Below are 19,406 nucleotides of genomic sequence, written 5' to 3'. Positions count from 1 at the left end.
GTGTGGTATCCATGAAAAACAGACCGTGATAAAATTGCATAGGCCCTCGATGTCCTGCCTTGAATTTAGTTCAAAGGGATCTTGAAACTTTACATAAAATTCTATTGCATTGTTCTCATTTTTCACACTGAAAAATTTAAGAATGAGTGGCTTAGGTGGTTTGACTGGCTCATGTATTAGGTAATATTGTATGGAGTCAAAGAATAAAAAGGATGAGATTGATAAACATCAACATTTAGGCCAGTGGATGCCTCTACGGATATGACCAGTAAAAAGTACAGAAGGGGATTCAACTGTATGGATAATGTTTTATGTCTTAAGCAGCATTTTGGGTTCATTGGTATTCACTGGTTTATTCTTTATACACTTTATATATCATAAATATTGTGTATATTTTTTCAAAATGAACCCAGGAAAAGGAAAAGAAGATAATGAAATATTGGGGATTGGAAATCAGGTTTTAAATTCTTAAGATATGTAAGGTGTCTTTTTTTGGAAAATGTGAATAAAAGAGTTCAGATTGAGGTCCTATTCAGTGTGATGAGTCTCTCTGTTTTAAGAATTATTTCACTTATCCCCGTTTAACAATATTTGTCAAATATCCAAAATTGGTGGTTAAAAAATACATTTTTGAAATTGCTCCAAACATTAAGGCCTAGATCTTTTACTCAAAGCATTACAATGTAATTACACGGGCGATGATGGAGTGATCTTCCCAGGAAGAAGGCACAAGGGAATAATGAATTTTCAGGCATGTGACACTGATTGGCGGGGAACGCCTGCATGGAGTGACCATCACTGACTTAGCATCTGTTCTACCTGGTGATCACTGGCCGTTGTGACATGAACTTTGAGAAACCTGCTCTCGTGGGGTTGATTTTTCTAGAGGTAATATTGGCCCAGGACTAATAGAGCTAGATTTGCAGTCAAAATTGTCCTTGCTAATGTGTTCTTTCTTTCTCTCTCTTTTTAATATTTTGAATTCAGCGAAGGGAGCAATCTGACCCCAGCACATCACTACCCAGACTTTAGATTTAAGACATACGCTCCATTAGCATTCCGGTATTTCAGAGAACTTTTTGGTATCAAGCCTGATGATTACTTGGTAAGAACCTGTCATTTTTCTTCCTTCTATAGAAATGTGTGATATAAACATTTGTATCATAGCAACAGTAACAAGTGGCTTGTGTCTCTCATTTTATAAAGCTCCAGGGCGTAGTGAAAATTCCAAGTTTTATAATGATTATAAATTTAGCTTCAAGAAATTTGATGTGACTCTGTAGCTTCTACTGATAGCTCCAAAATCTGCTATGGTAATTGATATTTAAATAACTATACTATCAGTTGTGACTTCAGATAATTATTCTAACAGATATGTTATAATTAGTTCTAAATACTCCCGTGAATTTTGCTGATTAGATTCTATTTGAAAGCCTTTCTATGTTAATTGGCGTATTTGTACCATTCCTCTCAACTACCTTGGCCCACAACCATTTCACCTTGACCTACAAATTTGAATAAACATTTTAAAGAATCTGGATAGTTTTGTTCTCAACATCTCTTTAGGCAGGCTCTTTTTAAACATATTTTTATTTGGTACAAGGGCGTATTTTATCCTCAGATTTGTCTGCATTCTTCATCTGCCTTCTGGCACACAAGACGTACAAACACAACAGCCTTTTTGTGAGGTAGTCTGATGTGACTTAGAGTTTTCCCTCATTCCTATTCAAGGAGCCAGGAACTTTCTGTTGGAAGTGAAAAAATGGTTTGTTTCATAATTTGATCAGTTAACACCCTGGGGCTCTTCAAAATTGGTTTTCAAGAGACTGTAGGAAGATTGCCATCAAATATTTCTTGTTCATCCCATTCTGAATGATCTTAATAAGACTTGAGCCAGATCCTGGGATAATGCTTTTCAGAAAAACTATAGCAACATGTGTAACAAAGAGTATTTAATATGCATCTTATGATTTGGATAAGATGTAACTAATTCAAAGCTGATTATATTCTGTGCTGATGAAGACTCTTAAATGTCTCCTTTGAATCTTCTTGTAAAAGAGAAAAAGAAAATCTGTGAATGATCTTTATTTGGTTCCTAAGAAAATCATATGACTTCTGTCTAATGAAGCAATACTGCTTCCTCAGGGCACGTCAGTAAGTCTCTAAAGAGCAGTGAGGACAAGGTAGAAAGTCCCCAGCATCCTGCTGCCCTTAAATGTATATATTGCTCTCTTTCTCTCACCACTTCCCTTTTATTGAAGCCTCAGGAGCCTCTACCCATCATGACCAATGCAAGTATACGAGCACACACATTTGTTCTGTTAGAGGACATTAGAGGATGTTAGAGAGCATCCTTTGGTTTCTAGCCATTCTATAACTACTGAGGGTTGCCATCATTCAGGAAATGAGTTTGAGAAACCCAATATGGTTTTAATATTATATTATGGAAAACAAGATAGATCTCTCATCTTCTGCCACACATTCGAATTTAATGGACTCTCTTTCTGAACTTCCTTTAACTTCTCACCATTTGAAGAGATGCCTTAGACTTGCGTTTCACACTGCTGGTCCAGTCAATACGACGAGATGGATGCCTGTCTTTAGCCCACCCATATCCATTGTCCCGAAGGCTGGCGGTCCACTCTTTCATTCATTCTGACCTCACAAATTTGCTTTCTATGGGGAAGATCCTTTTCTGAACAACTTCCCACACAGCCTACCCAAGTTTCCTAATGAATCTTTAAACTGGAAAAATTATTTTCATAATGTGGTTAGACTATTTACAAAAGAGCACAAGACTCTAAGCTCATCACTTCTCACAAGAAAAGTCTTTGTCCCTGTACCTGGCAAAAGGTAAATTAATTGATTAGTGGGCACTTTGAGCACCTATTATATCTAAAATACTTCGCTAATAATTATAGAGAAATTCAAAAAACTACAAGTCATGACACACAAAAACTTAAAATCAATTTGTCTATGTGGAAAACCAATCAACTCTATCAGGCAATAAATTGAAAAACTGAAGCAAAACATAAAATGCTCCAGGGTTTGGGGTAGAGATCTTTTTCTTTGTTGGGGTGACAATTAGGAGATCATCTTATGAGCATGGTGTGGTTTTAACCATGCCTTAAAAATCACAATGGATTTTAAAATGTAGAAAAGAGATGGATGTTCAGGGGGTAAAGGGTTGGAAGAGGCACAGTAGAACCAGAGACATGGATGTGTTCAATTTTCAGAAGGACATTTAGTGGACCAATACAGCTAGAGGGGAGAGTTTTTATCAGGAACATTATTAATAGATAGGTCCAGACAACTGAAATAAACAAGCTTCTAAATTACAGGAAACTAAGGAAGTACGAAGACTGACTAGATATTTGTTAGTGTTGAGAAATTACTTTTTGGTGAGATGGTAATATCGTGGTTCCATTTTAAAAGGAGAATCCTTGTCTTTTAGAGGATATAGTGAAATATCTATGGATGAAATGTTTTGATATTTGGGATGTACTTCAATAGAATCTAAGGAGTTGGTCAAAAAATACAAAATTTGAATTAGACACCTGGGCACAGTGGCTTACACCTGTAATCCCAGCCCTTTGGGAGGCTGAGACAGGAGAATCACTTGAACCCAGGAGGTGGAGGTTGCAGTGAGCTGAGATCGCGCCATATGGAGCAAGACTCAAAAAATTAAAAATAACGATAAATTTAAAAAATGGAATTAAAGAGGAAGAATAAATACAGGAGATCTATTCTACATGGTGACTAAAATAATAATAATATATACTTGAAAATTGCTAAGACAATAGATTTTAAAGATAAATGCTTGAGGTGATGGATATTCCATTACTCTGATTTGATCATTACACATTGTGTATAGGTATCAAAATATCACATGTACCCCCAAAATATGTACAACTATTGTGTATCTTTAAAAAAAAGAAAAAAGTCCAACCGCAAAAAAGTGATGAATATGTGAGGTAAAGGATACGGTAATTAGCTTGATTGAGCCGTTCCATAGTGTATACATACATCAAAACATCATGCTGTGTATCATAAAAATAGTTTTATTTATGAATTTAAAAAATTAATCAAAAGGATTATATACTCTAAATAGATGAAGTGAATGATATCCAACTTATAGCTCACTATAACTGTTAATAAATAAATAAATTGAATGTCCCCCTACCCCCCCAAAAAAATATCTGAGGGAAGTAAGGCTGCAGAATGGTTGGAGAAGAAACAAGATTGGCCATGAGTTGATCATTGAATGATCATGAATGAGTTGACCATTCATGAGTTGATGCTGGAAGATAGATATGTGGGTGTTAATTACACAATTCTTTTTAATTTAAATTATATAAATATAATTTAAAAGGTAAGGAGAGGCCAAGTATGGTGGCTCATGCCTGTAATCCCAACACTTTGGGAGGCCAAGGCGGGTGGATCACCTGAGGTGAGAAGTTCAAGACCAGCCTGTCCAACATGGAAAAACCCTCTCTCTACCAAAAATACAAAAAAAACTAGCCAGGAATCGTGGCATTAGCCTGTCCCAGCTGCTTGGGAGGCTAAGGCAGGAGAATCTTTTGAACCAAGGAGGTGAAGTTTGCAGTGAGCTGAGATTGCACCACTGCACTGCAGCCTGGGCGACAGACCAATACTGCATCTGAAAACACACACACACACACACACACACACACGGTACACACACACACACGGTACACACACACGGTACACACACACGGTACACACACACACGGTACACACACACACGGTACACACACGATACACACACACGTACACACACGGTACACACACATGGTACACACACACACAGTACACACACACACACAGTAGACGGAAAGCTAGAGCCAGGTATGTAAGTGTGCTTTTGTTTCATTCCATTTTCCCACCTTACTCATTCATCACACACCTGATTCAGTGACTAGCTAAACATGACTGCCTCATCCCCAACAGCTGCTGCCACCCACCTATGCCTGTACTGGGGACATCTGCAGCATAGGACCAAGGCGGCTCCCAGCAAGCCTTGGAGTTTCTGGAAGCTCACCTCCAAACCGTTCTATCTGGGACCCCACCTAATGATCTGGAGTGTGGTAGATGAGGAAAGGGTCTTCTGTATGACGCCGCATGCTTGAGTGTCAGGTATAATAACCCTCAAAGACTTTTTAGCTCAATCTTTCATTTTACAGATGAGGACTCCGAAGCTGGGGTCAGTAAAGGGAGATGCCCAAGGTTACCCACAATGGAGGGGGCTGAGCCTCGACCAAACAGCGGTCTCCCTATCCTTCCCAAAGGGCTTGAAGACCCTTCACCAGCTGGCCTCATGCTTCTCGTATTTGATGAAAATCACAGACCCCTTACCAAATATGTACTCAAGCTAGCCTCTCCTTAGCCCATTGAACTGTGATTATCCATTGTGAAGAATACAGCCAAAAGAAGTCAAACACATTTCACAAAACATGTTTTGGAACAGTTTAGCTAAAGGAAGGCATAGAAATAGGAAATAAGACATTGCTTGAAAACCTGTGAAGAAACAAAGGGTACAGTGCAAATCACAAAGTGCATCGCGGTGGCTGTCAAACTGGGGCTCTTCAAACCTCCACTTACGAAGTTACAGTGATCTAAGCTGGGGGTGTGGAAACATTAGCCATTGGTAACTCCATACATGGGTGTGATATTGAATGCCTGCCATATGTGTGTATTTCTACTTAGTTTTGTGCTGTTCCTTCTGGATTCCTGCCTGAATTATTCTGTTTATGTTCTCAGTGCCATTAGAATGCACCCTGTGCATGCTGATTACAAGTTTCGAGTTGAAACATGCATAATTTGGATTGTGAGACAGCGCGGTGAAGGTGCTTCTGCACGTACAGCAGTGCGAACATTCCTTCTTCCTTACTTGTTCCCAGGCAAACGCCTCCCAAGGCAAAGCCAAAGGGCCCCAGAGCATTCCCATCTCTGCTTGGGCAACCAGCCGTGGGTTCTTTCCTTCTCCATCATGTGCCTGGGTATTCAAAAATCCAGTAGAACTTATATGAGTCTTTTCAGGCTCACCTGTACCAGTAAGAAAGAGAGCAGAGTGAATATTTCATACTATCGGGGGGAAAAATGGCACATAAAATTATCTCTGCCACATGGGACAAGTTTACATTGTTAATTTATATTGGCAGGGCCCAGCTGGGTTGTGCTCTGCTTTTTATTTTTTTCTCCATTGGATATAGCAGAGAGGCCCTGCAGGAAATAGAAGTGAGAGCATGAATACATTAGAACAGCTTGCACAGGTGACACGTGCCTGGAAGGTGCATAAAACCCAGGAGCACACATGGGGGCTTTCGATCATGACTAATTAAAATGTTCCCATCTCTCCTCTTCATTTGCTCTTAAGAGGCAATGTTTCAAAGAAGGTGGCTTAGAAGAGAACGTGGTAACTGAGTTGTAGAGCGAGAAACATAGAATTCTATAGCATGATGGTGATATTCCTGTTCAGTTTCATAATCACAGTTTATTGCACACAATGATGGGTTATGAATAGCCCCCAAAGGGTTATTAAAGTGGATAAAACAATCTATTATTTCATTCATCTTATGTATAAATGACATAATAAAAGAATACATGACAATGTAGTAACCAGTGAAATAGTCTTCGTATTATGTCACTGCTTATAGAAGAATTGGACACTTTAATTGGGAGCAGATGTTCAGGTCTGAATCCAGTCTTTTCTAGACAGCTCTTTCTGGATCACCCCCTAATTTCTCTATTTGCAGCCTCTAATTTCTGCATCGTTTGTTGTTTTCCTGTTTTCACAACATAAACTCCTACCCATAAGGAAGTTCTGTGTCAGGAATTCAAATGCCATGGAACAATGAATCCGAATTCCTAAAGAGAGTCTAGGTTCTGCCTTCACTTTCTATGAGAGCTTGGAGTCTACACCTTATATCCAGGGTCTCAGATGCATGAGTAAATGAACTGAGGGTATTGGCAGAACGGGGCAGGCAGCATCAACAGTCTCAATAGGAAAGCAGGAAATGTGAGGAGTCAACGATGATGCCCTAGTTGTTGGTTTGGGGAACAAGGCAAATAATGCTTCCAGAAGGCAGAGAACAAAAGGCAGGTGATCTAGGGTCACTGCGTGCAGTCGTGCAGCCTGTGTGCTGCTTAAGCTCTCCTACCTGGCCGAGGGGAAGGAGTGAAGACTGAAATCCAGCCTTTCTTCTACTCACCAACTTAGTGTCCTGTCCCAGAGCTGCACCTGCCAAGATAAAGGGCTACATCTTTCTGTCTGTCTGTTTTTTTTTTTCTCACTCTGTTGCCCAAGCTGGAGTGCAGTGGCATGATTTTGGCTCACTGCAACCTCCGCCTCCCGGGTTCAAGTGATTCTCCTGACTCAGCCTCCTGAGTAGCTGGGATTACAGGTGTTCTATACCACGCCCAGCTAATTTTTTTGTATTTTTAGTAGAGATGGGGTTTAACCATGTTGGTCAGGCTGGTCTCAAACTCCTTGACCTTGTGAAGGTCAAGCCTTCCAAAGTGCTGGAATTACGGGTGTGAGCCACCACACCCAGTTGGCTGCCTCTTTCTAATTACCACAAAGGCATCATATGGGCTTAACCACAGCCCTGAGATGAATTTGACTGGGAACTTATTGCATATAAATTGTTTGTGGTATAAGCAAAACAGAAATGTCTATTAAAGTGTTAGATGAACAGGTCTTGAGCCCTAGCAAAAGATCTGGGCTGGAGAAACAGATGTTGAAGTCATCTCCTTGTTGAAACCATGAGTAGATGACATCTTCTGGGAAAAGAGTGAAAGGAGAATAGGGGTTGGTGTTTAAGTGATAAATACACAGTGCAGATCACATCTTCACTTGTTATTTTATGGACATTTGCTGGAAACAAAGCACCTTAGTCAACATGACTGAATTATCTCATTGGACAGATAGGATGATTCATGACTCTATCGCATGACTCTGGGGATAAGGAGCGTATGTCTGTTCTTCATCATAGAATTGTTAAGATAAACAGACCAATTAAATCTTTAGAAATCTCACAAAGAGCCTTCTTGGTATACCTGGAGCCTCTTTTAAAGCCTGTAGAGAGGGTTTCTTGTTTCAACATAGCCAAGATGTACAATGCTATGATTGTCCTCCTTGGAGGCATCCTGTACATCAAGGATATATTTTAATGTTTATTCATTCACTCTTGTAGTATTCCATCTGTAGTGAACCTCTAATAGAACTGTCTAACCCTGGAGCCAGTGGATCCTTGTTTTTTGTGACCAGTGATGATGAATTTATCATCAAAACAGTTCAGCACAAAGAAGCTGAGTTTCTTCAAAAGCTACTGCCCGGCTATTACATGGTAAGGAACTGCACATCATTAAAGCTTCTACTTGAAGCTTAATTACTTTCCTCAACAGTTTTTATCTATTGTTTTTTCAGTGAAGCTTAGGCATGTTTCTTTCTCTTTGCTATGCTTTATTCTGTATTTAGATTATGCTATGACATTCATTGAATAGATTTTTTAAAGTAAACTAGAACTGAATGGCAGAGCATAGTTGTTGAATCCCACAATCTTGAGTTCAAATCCCAGCTCAGCCAATAGTTAACTGTGTGACCCTGAGTAAGTAGCATAACTGATGAGCCTTAGTTCCCTCAGTCTTTAAAAGCTGGGAAATACTTTTCTTACACAATTGTTGTGATAAAGAAAGGATACAGGATGCAAAACAAAGGAAAGAGAAAGGAAGCAATGTGTTGCAAAGCTCTTTGCAGCCAGTCCATAGTAATAGTATGAATGGTTAACTTTCACTGATTGCTAACTATGTGTTAAGCAAGGGCTTAAGTGCTTTGCATTCATTAACTCATTTAATCCTCACAGCAACCGTGGATACTACAATCATCACCATTTTATAGAAGAGGTAATTGAGGCAAAGATAAATTAAGTAACTGCCATGGGTGATTGAGCTGGAGAGCTGGGGCTACACAAGACAAAGGGCTCCAGAGAATGCATTTTTAACCCCAACACTAATATGCCAGCACATATTCTGTATTAGCTGTTCTCAGCTACTGTACTTCAGAATTTAGAATTTCATAGGTAAATATGATAATATAAAAAAATCACCTTTCCTATAATATTTTAGAGACAAAGGAACAGTAACTTAGCCTAGATGGATTTATTACACATCTACTCCAGATTTTCAAAACTAACCCCACTTTTCCTAAGTAGTCCAGTCATTTTCATACTTCTAGTTTTATTGTACTTTTGTAACAATTATTAGTCTTCTGTGATTGGAAGAGCTACATGAAGCTGTCTGGATTTCAGAAACCCAAGTTCTGTCAATCACTTGCTATGAGTGGTGATAAATATCATCTTTGTTTTTAAAAATGCATTCATGAGATGTCATATGATCATTTTATTAAAAAATTTTTACATAAAATGTATTATTTTAATTCCAAAATCTGCCAGGCACAGCATTAAATACTTAATACTTAAATCAACTTCATATAGAAATATAGAAATTAAAAATTAAACAAAAATCTTAGTGGCCTATAGGCAGATGTTAAAAGATTTTGATGCTTATTTTGTTTTTTTTTTTAAGAGAAACAGAAAATAAAGCCAAAAAAAATTCAACTAACTATAGTTTCTTTCCTAGAGATACGTATTACTAAAATTTGGTGTATACGCTTTCAGTTGTACTTTGTTAATGCACACCTTTTTAAATTATCTAAAATTAGGATCAAATTGATATAATATTATTTGATAACCTGCTTAATTAGTAAATCTTAAAATTCCATAGTTCTAAGCTCAGATATATTTGTCCTCTTGTAAAACTGCATTGTCTAATGTGATAATAGCCATATGTGACTACTTATATTTGATTAAAATTAGATAAAAAGTTAAGGCAACACATTCAGGATGGGAGTGGTGGCACACGCATTTAATCCCAGCACTTTTGGAGGCAGAGGCAGGTGGATCACTTGAGGTCAGCAGTTTGAGACCAGCCTGGCCAACATATAGTGACACCCTGTCTCTACTAAAAATACAAAAATTAGCTGGGTGTGGTGGCGCATGCCTGTAGTCCCAGCTAGTTGGAAAGCTGAGGCAGGAGAATCACTTGAACCCAGGAGGCGGAGGTTGCAGAGAGCCAAGATCATGCCACTGCACTCCAGCCTGGGTGACAGAGCAAGACTCTGTCTCTCAAAGTAAATAAATAAATGAATAAAAATTTTTTTCAAAAGTCAACACATTTATATAACAAAAAATACCAGACACAAAATTAATATAACCACATTGAATGTTTCTGGAATGAAATAAAGTGAGAGCAGTAGTTTTCTCAAATACTGAGAACTGGGGGAAGGATCAAGGATAGCAGAGACTATCTTCACTGAATACATGCCCTTTCGTAAACTATTTTAGTTTCTTATCTGCTTTAAAAGGGAACGAAAATAGGCATGCATTTCCTTTTTTTTTTTTTTTTTTTTGAGACGGAGTCTTGCTCTGTTGCCCAGACTGGAGTACAATGGCGTGATCTTGGCTCACTGCAATCTCCGCCTTCTGGGTTCAAGCAATTCTTCTGCCTCAGCCTCCCAAGTAGCTGGGACTGCAGGCACATGCCACTATGCCTGGCTAATTTTTTGTATTTTTAGTAGAGACAGAGTTTCACCATGCTGGTTAGGCTGGTCTCAAACTCCTGCCCTTGTGATCTGCCCACCTTGGCCTCCCAAAGTGTTGGGCTTACAGGCATGAGCCAGCACACCTGGCCTCCCTATTTTTTTAAATAATAAAAAAGACAACAGACTGGAAAAAAACTACCCTGTATAGACGAGAAAAATGATAAATATCCAGAATGTATCAAGAATTTCAGCAGTGACAAAAACCTACAGAGAAATGAGCAAAATTATCTTCAGGGTGACTAAAAATACATTAAAAAGATTAAGTTTCTATAATCAGTGATATTCAAATTTTTACAAACAGATTTCCATTTTTGACTAATCCTGCTTACAGAGGTTGTAAAGTTCGGTGCTATTCAGCACTGGTAAGAGTGATGGGGAGGTCTGTGTACAATCTTACACAGTATGGTTGTAAATTGGTGTACCATTTTGGAAGACAGTTTTGCAGGAGCTATTAAAATTTTAAATGTTCATCCCGTATACCTTGGTAATTAATTTTCTCTTTAGCTACCTTAGAGAATAGTCACTCATGGCACCAGCCAATTCCTTGCCTGCTTTTAGTTGGAGCCAAATTGGGACATTATGTTTCAATTTCAATTCAGTCACTTTAAACTGCCCTGAATTTAGAAGGGTAAAGTTGCTCTTCCAATAAACAGACTTAAGAAATAGATTAGAAACAGCGACATTTTAGTGATGGACATTAATAAAGACAGTCACCTCCCATTTTTAATTATTATATAAGCATGAAAACACATCTTTAGTGGAGCATTATTTTGTCAAATAGAAAACTGTAAATATATTTTTCTTTTTTTGGTTTCTAGAATTTAAACCAGAATCCAAGGACTCTCTTGCCAAAATTTTACGGACTGTATTGTATGCAATCAGGAGGCATTAATATCAGGATTGTGGTGATGAACAACGTTTTGCCACGCTCCATGAGAATGCACTTTACATATGACTTGAAAGGCTCGACGTATAAGCGAAGAGCATCTCGTAAAGAGAGAGAGAAATCCAACCCCACGTTTAAGGACTTAGATTTCCTGCAAGACATGCACGAAGGGTTGTATTTTGATACAGAAACATACAATGCGCTTATGAAAACACTTCAGAGAGACTGCCGGGTAAGGAAGCTTGATTGCTGTGATTTCCTTTGAAATCTGTGCTCATGTAAACTGTGGCTGCCACTTATTGAAAGCCTAGAAGTAGGGAATGTCCAAAGTGGTGGACATGTGGAATTCTATCTTTCCCAATCCTGGTGCCAAGACATGCTTCCCTGATACGGAAGGAGCTGGTGGATGATAAGGCAGTCATCTGCAGTCCTTAACCTACATCTCTGTTGATTTTTCTAATAAGCTAAGTCAGCTTTCTTTGATAAAGGAAACAAGAAAGCATTGTTTTCTTTCTCTCCTTTGGGGAAGATAGATTAACTAGAAAAAAATGGAATTTAGATTTAATGCAGTGTTGAGTAAGAAAAGCCATATAGAAATCTTGGAAGAAATAAGACTCGAACTGGGGAGACAAGTTGAGAGAAAATGTACTTGGGATTAATAATGGCTCCCTAGACATCAGCATAGATGCAGAACTATGATGTGAGCAGCACATTTGCTAAAATTATCTTGTGTGGTCTGAATGAGAGGTGAACAGGAATGACACTTGCCCATTGGGGCAGACGCCATTCCATACAAACTTAGCCGTGGTGATTGTCCAAAGTGAGGAGGAATTCCCCCAGGCTGCAATGCTTTAAAAAACAAAAACAAAAACAATGAACAACAGCAACAACAACTAAAGGAAGAATTTCCTAACATGGTGAAAACATAAAAATATTTTTGGAGACAAGAAAAATGCAGTGCTAATAGCTTCTAAAGGGTAATGATCACGGGAGAACCGTCCAGCCTCTTGGCTAAGTTGGGTGTAGTGGAGATAGGCAGAAAGCATGATGGCAGAGGCTATGGTTTTCTGCACTTTCCATCGGCCTGGATGGATGACCCATGTTGTTACAGGGGAGGGGGGAACGCTTCTCTGCCAGGCCTGAACTCACGTGAAGGTGACAAGACAGTCTGACACCGCCTGTGAGGTATAGAGTAGGGAATTTTCACTAAGGAAAACAGAACCACTGTTTCTGCATTTTTTTCTTTCTTCCTTTCTGCCTATTATAACATGTATGGTTGTGCACAAAAATGTCTTTGAAATTGTTTTTCTTTATTGACAGAGATGTTACTCCTATATTGAATGCTTATAGTATGCCAGGTTAGTCTAAGATTTATTAATGTATCAATTCACTTAATTCTCTCAGTAGCTCTTTGAAGTCAGTACTATTCATACTTCCGTTTTAATTGCTGAAAAATTGGGTTCTTAAAGAGATTCAGAAACTTATCCAGCATTATTTAGCAAGTCAGTGGCAGAGCCCACATCTGTTCAGGTACAAAGGCATGTGCTTCTAACAACTGAAACTTAAAGATTCACTCTGAGGATTTTTAAAAATTATTTTTCAGAAGTCAGGGACAGTACAGTAGGAACCAAGCAAACAGACAAACAAACAACGTCCAGCAGAGATATTCGAATATCTGAGTGGATTTGAGTAATGCATGTTTTTTTATTCAAAAACTGAAAAAACAAAGCATACATATTTTAGTAGAAAGCTTTTTCCTGTGTTTTTTCTGCCCTTACAGGATGTGGGTAAAAGTGACTCTCAATTCCCCAGAGTTTATTGCATTTTAGGTTCTGGGGTACATGTGCAGAACATGCAGGATTGTTGCATAGGTGCATACATGGCAGTGTGGTTTGCTGCCTCCATCCCCATCACCTATATCTGGCATTTCTCCCCACATTATCCCTCCCCTAGTCCCCCCTGCTCATAGACCTCAGTGTGTGATGTTCCCCTCCCTGTGTCCATGTGTTCTCATTGTTCAACACCCACTTATGAGTGAGAACATGCAGTGCTTGATTCTTTGTTCCTGTGTCAGTTTGCTGAGAATTATGGTTTCCAGATTCATCCATGTCCCTGCAAAGGACCAAACTCATAGTTTTTTTATGGCTGCATAGTATTCCATGGTGTATATGTGCCACATTTTCCCTGTCCAGTCTATCATCAATGGGCATTTGGGTTGGTTCCAAGTCTTTGCTATTGTAAATAGTGCTGCAATGAACATATATGTGCATGTGTCCTTATAACAGAATGATTTATAATCCTTTGGATATATACCCAGTAATAAGATTGCTGGGTCAAATGGAATTTCTATCTCTAGGTCCTTGAGGAATCGCCACACTGTCTTCCACAATGGTTGAACTAATTTACACTCCCACCAGCAGTGTAGAAGTGTTCCTTTTTCTCCACATCCTCTCCAGCATCTGTTGTCTCCAGACTTTTTAATGATCACCATTCTGACTGGCATGAGATGGTATCTCAATGTAGTTTTGATTTGCATTTCTCTAATGACCAGGATGATGAGCATTTTTTCATATGTTTGTTGGCCTCATATATGTTTTCTTTTGAAAAGTGTCTGTTCATATCCTTGGACCACTTTTGAATGGGCTTATTTGTTTTTTTTTCTTGTAAAGCTGTTTTAGTTCTTCATAGATTTTAGATATAAGTCATTTGTCAGATGGGTAGATTGCAAAAATTTTTCCCCATTCTGTTGGTTGCTGGTTCACTCTAATGATTGTTTCTTCTGCTCTGCAGAAGCTCTGGAGTTTAATTAGATCCAATTTGTCTATTTTGGCTTTTGTTGCCAATGGTTTTGGTGTTTTAGTCATGAAGTCCTTGCCTATGCCTGTGTCCTGAATGGTTTTGCCTAGGTTTTCTTCTAAGGTGTTTATGGCGTTAGGTCTTATGTTTAAGTCTTTAATCCATCTGGAGTTAATTTTAGTGTAAGATGTCAGGAAGGGGTTCAGTTTCTGCTTTCTGCACATGGCTAGCCAGTTTTCCCAACACCATTTAGTAAACAGGGAATCCTTTCCCCATTGCTTGTTTTTGTCAGGTTTGTCAAAGATTGGTTGGTTGTAGATATGTTGTGTTGCCTCCGACGCCTCTGTTCTGTTCCATTGGTCTATATCTCTGTTTTGGTACCAGTATCATGCTGTTTTGATTACTGTAGCCTTGTAGTATAGTTTGAAGTCAGGTAGCCTGATGCCTCCAGCTTTGTTCTTTTTGCTTAGAATTGACTTGGCTATGCAGGCTCTTTTTTGGTTCCATATGAAGTTTAAGGTGGTTTTTTCCAGTTCTGTGAAGAAGGTCATCGGTAGCTTGATGGGGATAGCGTTGAATCTATAAATTACTTTGGGCAGTATGGCCATTTTCACGATATTGATTCTTCCTAGCCATGAGCATGGAATGTTTCCCCATCTGTTTGTGTCCTCTCTTATTTCCTTGAGCAGTGGTTTGTAGTTCTTGCTTTCTCTTTCTGTGCTTCTTGCCTCTTTAGTATGGAAAGCCTTTATCTGCTGACTTCCTACACCACATGCTTCTCTGCCAGAAAAAAAAGAAAGAAAGAAAGAAAGAAAATCAAATGTAAAAGAGCCATTGATCAGGATTTGTCTGTTTATTAGCATTTCCTGAGCTCAGGACTGAGAGTGGGAGTTCAAACCAGACTTTCATCATGAATGTGACCCTGGAGATTTGCCTTTTTTTTTTTTTTTTAAATTCTTTGGCAGGTTTGTTGTTCTAAGGAACATAAAGGTCAAGGTAGAGGTATCATGACGCTAACTGCCTCCTACTCACTGCATTTGAAGTTGTACAAGACGCAGATCATGGACATTCTCTAAAATGTGTACAATATCTGCCTTCAGAAAGGCTTCTCTCAGGCCAGTATGGGGGTCCGTAGATGCTGAGCTGTGGGGGAACCCAGCTCCCTTCCCTGGTCTGTCCTGACCATGACCAAGTCCTCTGAGATCTGGATTCAACAGCTGGTGCTCTGAGCAGAGCCACGTCAAGCAAAGCATGTTTCTGGTATGGTGAATCTTAATATTTAATAGTCAGGGACTTCTTAGCAAATCATATGAATGCTGTGAACTGTCCTCCCCCTAAAAAATTCCCATCCTTGCAATGGATCATGAATCTCTTGGAGGCCATTGTTCCTCCCCTTCTTTCCCCCTCAAGGCTCAGAATCCTCTTCCTAGGGTTACCTCTCTCTCTCTTCAGATCATCCTCTGAAGGGCCCCCTCACTGGATGACTGCAATAGGATATGTGGTTGGCATTGCCCTGATAGTGCCCTGCTTTGCAGAGCTGAGTGTCAGTAATGGCTGAGGGCCTGCAGAGACCCAGAGAGGCTGCAGTGTTAGTCTGAGCTGAGGCCAGCACCAATCAATCAGGAATCTCTGATGCTAAAATTCCTGTGAGACAGTACGGCTAAGGCTCTAGAAACAAACCAGTTAGAGGAGTGCATTACCGTGTTACCACCCCAGGCAGAGAAAGTTGAACTGGACCTACTAGGATGTCTGCTTCTATTCACTTATCAGCACATATTGCAAGCACACTGCATGCCAAGCATGACCTTTATTTTTCATCAATTGCCATACAGTGTAGTATGTGCAACGATATTATATTGTGAGGATTAGAGTAGGGAACATTGTAGCTTGCTGTTAAAGGGTGAGAAGAGTTCTCCAGGTAGGCAAAGCAGTAGAAGCCTATTTCTAGGAAACGGGAACAATAGGTGTGAAACCTGGGTGTGAAATAGCACGATGCGAGGTGTTCTGGGAGCTGTAGTTGTTTGGTGTTGGGCAGTTAATAGGGAGAGCGTGTGAGGTAAACAAGAAAAATAGCCACATAATATGAGAACCACATATTGTCAGAAGACCCTTTCTGGTGGTGCCAGGGACCTGTTAAGGGCTTAGTAGTAGCAAATCCAAGAATCCCAGACCTTTGGACCCCAGCTTCTTTGTTGTTCCCAGATGGATGTGTTAAGCCTCTTAACCTATGACTGACCTCCCCCTGCTTCTTGGCACCGCCACCTCTCTTTCCATATTTTGGCTTAAGATCTCAGACCCCAGGATTCCATTTAGCATGAGTGCTGGCTGGAAGGGCCAGCTTGACCTACTTTACTCCCCACTTCCCATGGGCTACTTCCCTGACTGCCAGTCAGAGCTGCTGTTGCTGAGCTCTGCATCTGAAAAGACCTGAACAGCCTCATCCTGACTGAGTCCTCTTGACACATGCCGTCTTCTCCTGGCGTCCCTGTGGCAGCCCCTGAGTCCTTTTGCCTGGCTTCCGCAAGCCCAGTCCCAGATCCCTGTGTATAATCAGCCTGCCCTTTGGAATGATTGATTCCTGACCAACTCTTCTATGTAGCACATTGGCCACTCTGAACTGTTCTGGAGAGTTGATCTTCTTTTATGCCTCAACTCTGCTGAGGCAGTTACCCCAAAGGATCAGAGGGCTGTTTCCAAAAGCAGGGATCCAGATGTCAGGTTCTGCCCCTGCCATCTCCACATTGCTATTCCCCATTGACTGTGTGTGGGGGGGGGAAATGGATATGTAAATGATCAGTTCCCTTTCTTGAAGAGTTTCCTATCCCTTGATCTCACCCTCTATTTGCTCACTGCCACAGCTATCCATACCCACAAGCAAATTTGTTCCAGGAAAAGAGTGGTGATATCAAGTACTACAAAGACATCACAGATCACTTGCTATCAAAACCAGAAAGCAGGATTCATTCAAACCATCCCCTGTGGCTCCCACGTGACGGACAAGCTGAGACGCATGTCCTATTTGAAAACTCATCTTCCCAGGTACCTCTTCATCTTCCCCCAAGCCTGCACCTCTTCTAGACTTGCCTGACCCGGGGAACATGACCATCATGCAGCCAGATGCCCAAATCTGCACCCTGAAGCTACCCTTTCCTTCTTCCTCTCGCTGTTTCTCTGCAGGCCATAAAGTCACCATGTTCCAGTCTGTCTACCACATAACTCATGGATCTGCCCCCTTCTCACTGTAGGCACAGCCACTGCTACTATTTAGATCCTGTTTATTCATCTCCTGGAGTTTTGCTGTAGCCTCTTTGCTGGCATTGCTTTCCATCACATCCCCATCACTGCTGGCAGACTGATCCTCTGATCAGAAGACTCAGCACTCTCTGGCCAAGGTTCCCCACTGCCTTTGGGCTAAAGCCAATGATCCCAGCTTGGAACATTAAGATCCTTCCTGATCTGGTCCCTGCCACCTTCTCCAGATGCCTCCTTCAGCTTCTCTCTCCAGCCTTCTCTCTTCCCTCTCCCCTGATGCAGCCCCCATTCTCCAGCTCTTCTGATCTCTAAAGGTTTTGGTCTTTTCATGCATGCCTCACTCTACTGGACTGTTCTTCCCCTCTTCTATACCTGGCCCTCACCTACTCATGTGAGGACTATTCAGGCATCAGTTACTCCAAGACCATGCTGCTGTGATTCCCCATGCATCCTGGGCTCACCTCTTCCATGGGTTTTAATACACTGTTATTTTTTCACATGTAAATCCTGGAGCCTGAGTAGCAAGGCTTAATCTATCTTTATATCTACCTGCCTGGTTCTTAGTAGGTACTTAGTAAGCTTTTATTGGAATATGTATTTGAACAAAGGAGTAATCAACTGTCTAGTGATTTTTAAAAAGAGAAAGAAAGGTTTATGTACACTTCCAAGAAATCTGGTTTTGGTGATTTTTGTGTAACTAGCTACTTTTTAAGTTCTGCCTATTTTGGAAGAAGTATCCAGTTTCACTGCAATGCCTGCCAAAAATGGCACTGAGAATTTAATAAAGTAGATTATCTCCGTTTTGAATCACTTGGGATTATTTGAAAAGTTGTACTGGTTGTCCTCATATCAAGAGTCATTTGTGTAACAAAAGTACATTTATAATTCAGTGAGTTTTCCCATGGAAGCAGTGTTGTAAATAGTCATTAGATTTTTTTTGACTTCCAACTTTTATTTTAAGTTGTGGGTACATGTGCAGATTTATTACATGGGTAAATTGTCATGGGGGTTTGGTGTACAGTTTACTTCATCACCCAGGTAATAAGCATGGTACCTAATAGGTGGCTTTTCCATCTTCCTGCCTCCTCCTCCCACCGTCCACCCTCGAGTAGGCCTTGGTGTCTGCCGTTCTCTACTCTATGTCCGTTTGTACTCAATGTTTAGCTCCCACTTAGAGGTAAGAACATGCAGTATTTGGTTTCTGTAACTGTTAATTTGCTTAGAATAATGGCCTTCAGCTCCATCCATGTTGCTGCAAAGGATATGACTTAATTCTTTTTATGGCTATTTACTATTCTACGTTACATATATACCATATTTTTATTATCCAGTCGACTGTTGATGGGCATCTAGGTCAATTCTGTGTCTTTGCTGTTGTGAATATGGACTTTATTTTATTAGTACTAAATATGTACTGTCTCTCCAGCTAGACTTTTGAATTGAAAATTTATGTATTAATTTTAAAAGAACAATTAGGATCTATTTTTGTATTCATTGTAATTTACCATGATTTTTTTTTTTTTTTTTTTTGAGACGGAGTTTTGCTCTTGATACCCAGGCTGGAGCGCAATGGCGCGATCTCGGCTCACCGCAATCTCCGCTTCCTGGGTTCAGGCAATTCTCCTGCCTCAGCCTCCTGAGTAGCTGGGATTACAGGCACGCGCCACTGTGCCCAGCTAATTTTTTGTATTAGTAGAGACGGGGTTTCACCATGTTGACCAGGATGGTCTCGATCTCTTGACCTCGTGATCCACCCGCCTCGGCCTCCCAAAGTGCTGGGATTACAGGCTT

At 40.2% G+C, this 19,406-nt stretch overlaps 1 protein-coding gene across 6 annotated transcripts in view; it reads left to right on the top strand.

The window, feature by feature from the left end:
* The window catches only part of PIP5K1B (phosphatidylinositol-4-phosphate 5-kinase type 1 beta), a 351,464-nt gene that overhangs the window by 186,488 nt on the left and 145,570 nt on the right, over positions 1-19,406 (top strand). For all 6 annotated transcript variants that reach the window (XM_064361684.1, XM_064361689.1, XM_064361686.1 and 3 more), the window contains 3 exons: positions 988-1,105; positions 8,217-8,369; positions 11,500-11,799. In XM_064361684.1, coding sequence (XP_064217754.1) covers positions 988-1,105; positions 8,217-8,369; positions 11,500-11,799 — 571 coding nt within the window. The remainder of the gene's footprint in view (positions 1-987; positions 1,106-8,216; positions 8,370-11,499; positions 11,800-19,406) is intronic.

Source organism: Aotus nancymaae, unplaced genomic scaffold, assembly GCF_030222135.1.
Source record: "Aotus nancymaae isolate 86718 unplaced genomic scaffold, 86718_ANA_hifiasm-v0.15.2.pri h1tg000041l, whole genome shotgun sequence".
Taxonomy (NCBI): Eukaryota; Metazoa; Chordata; class Mammalia; order Primates; family Aotidae; genus Aotus; species Aotus nancymaae.
Note: the sequence above shows the minus strand (reverse complement) of the source record. Positions and strands in the feature narration are given on the sequence as shown.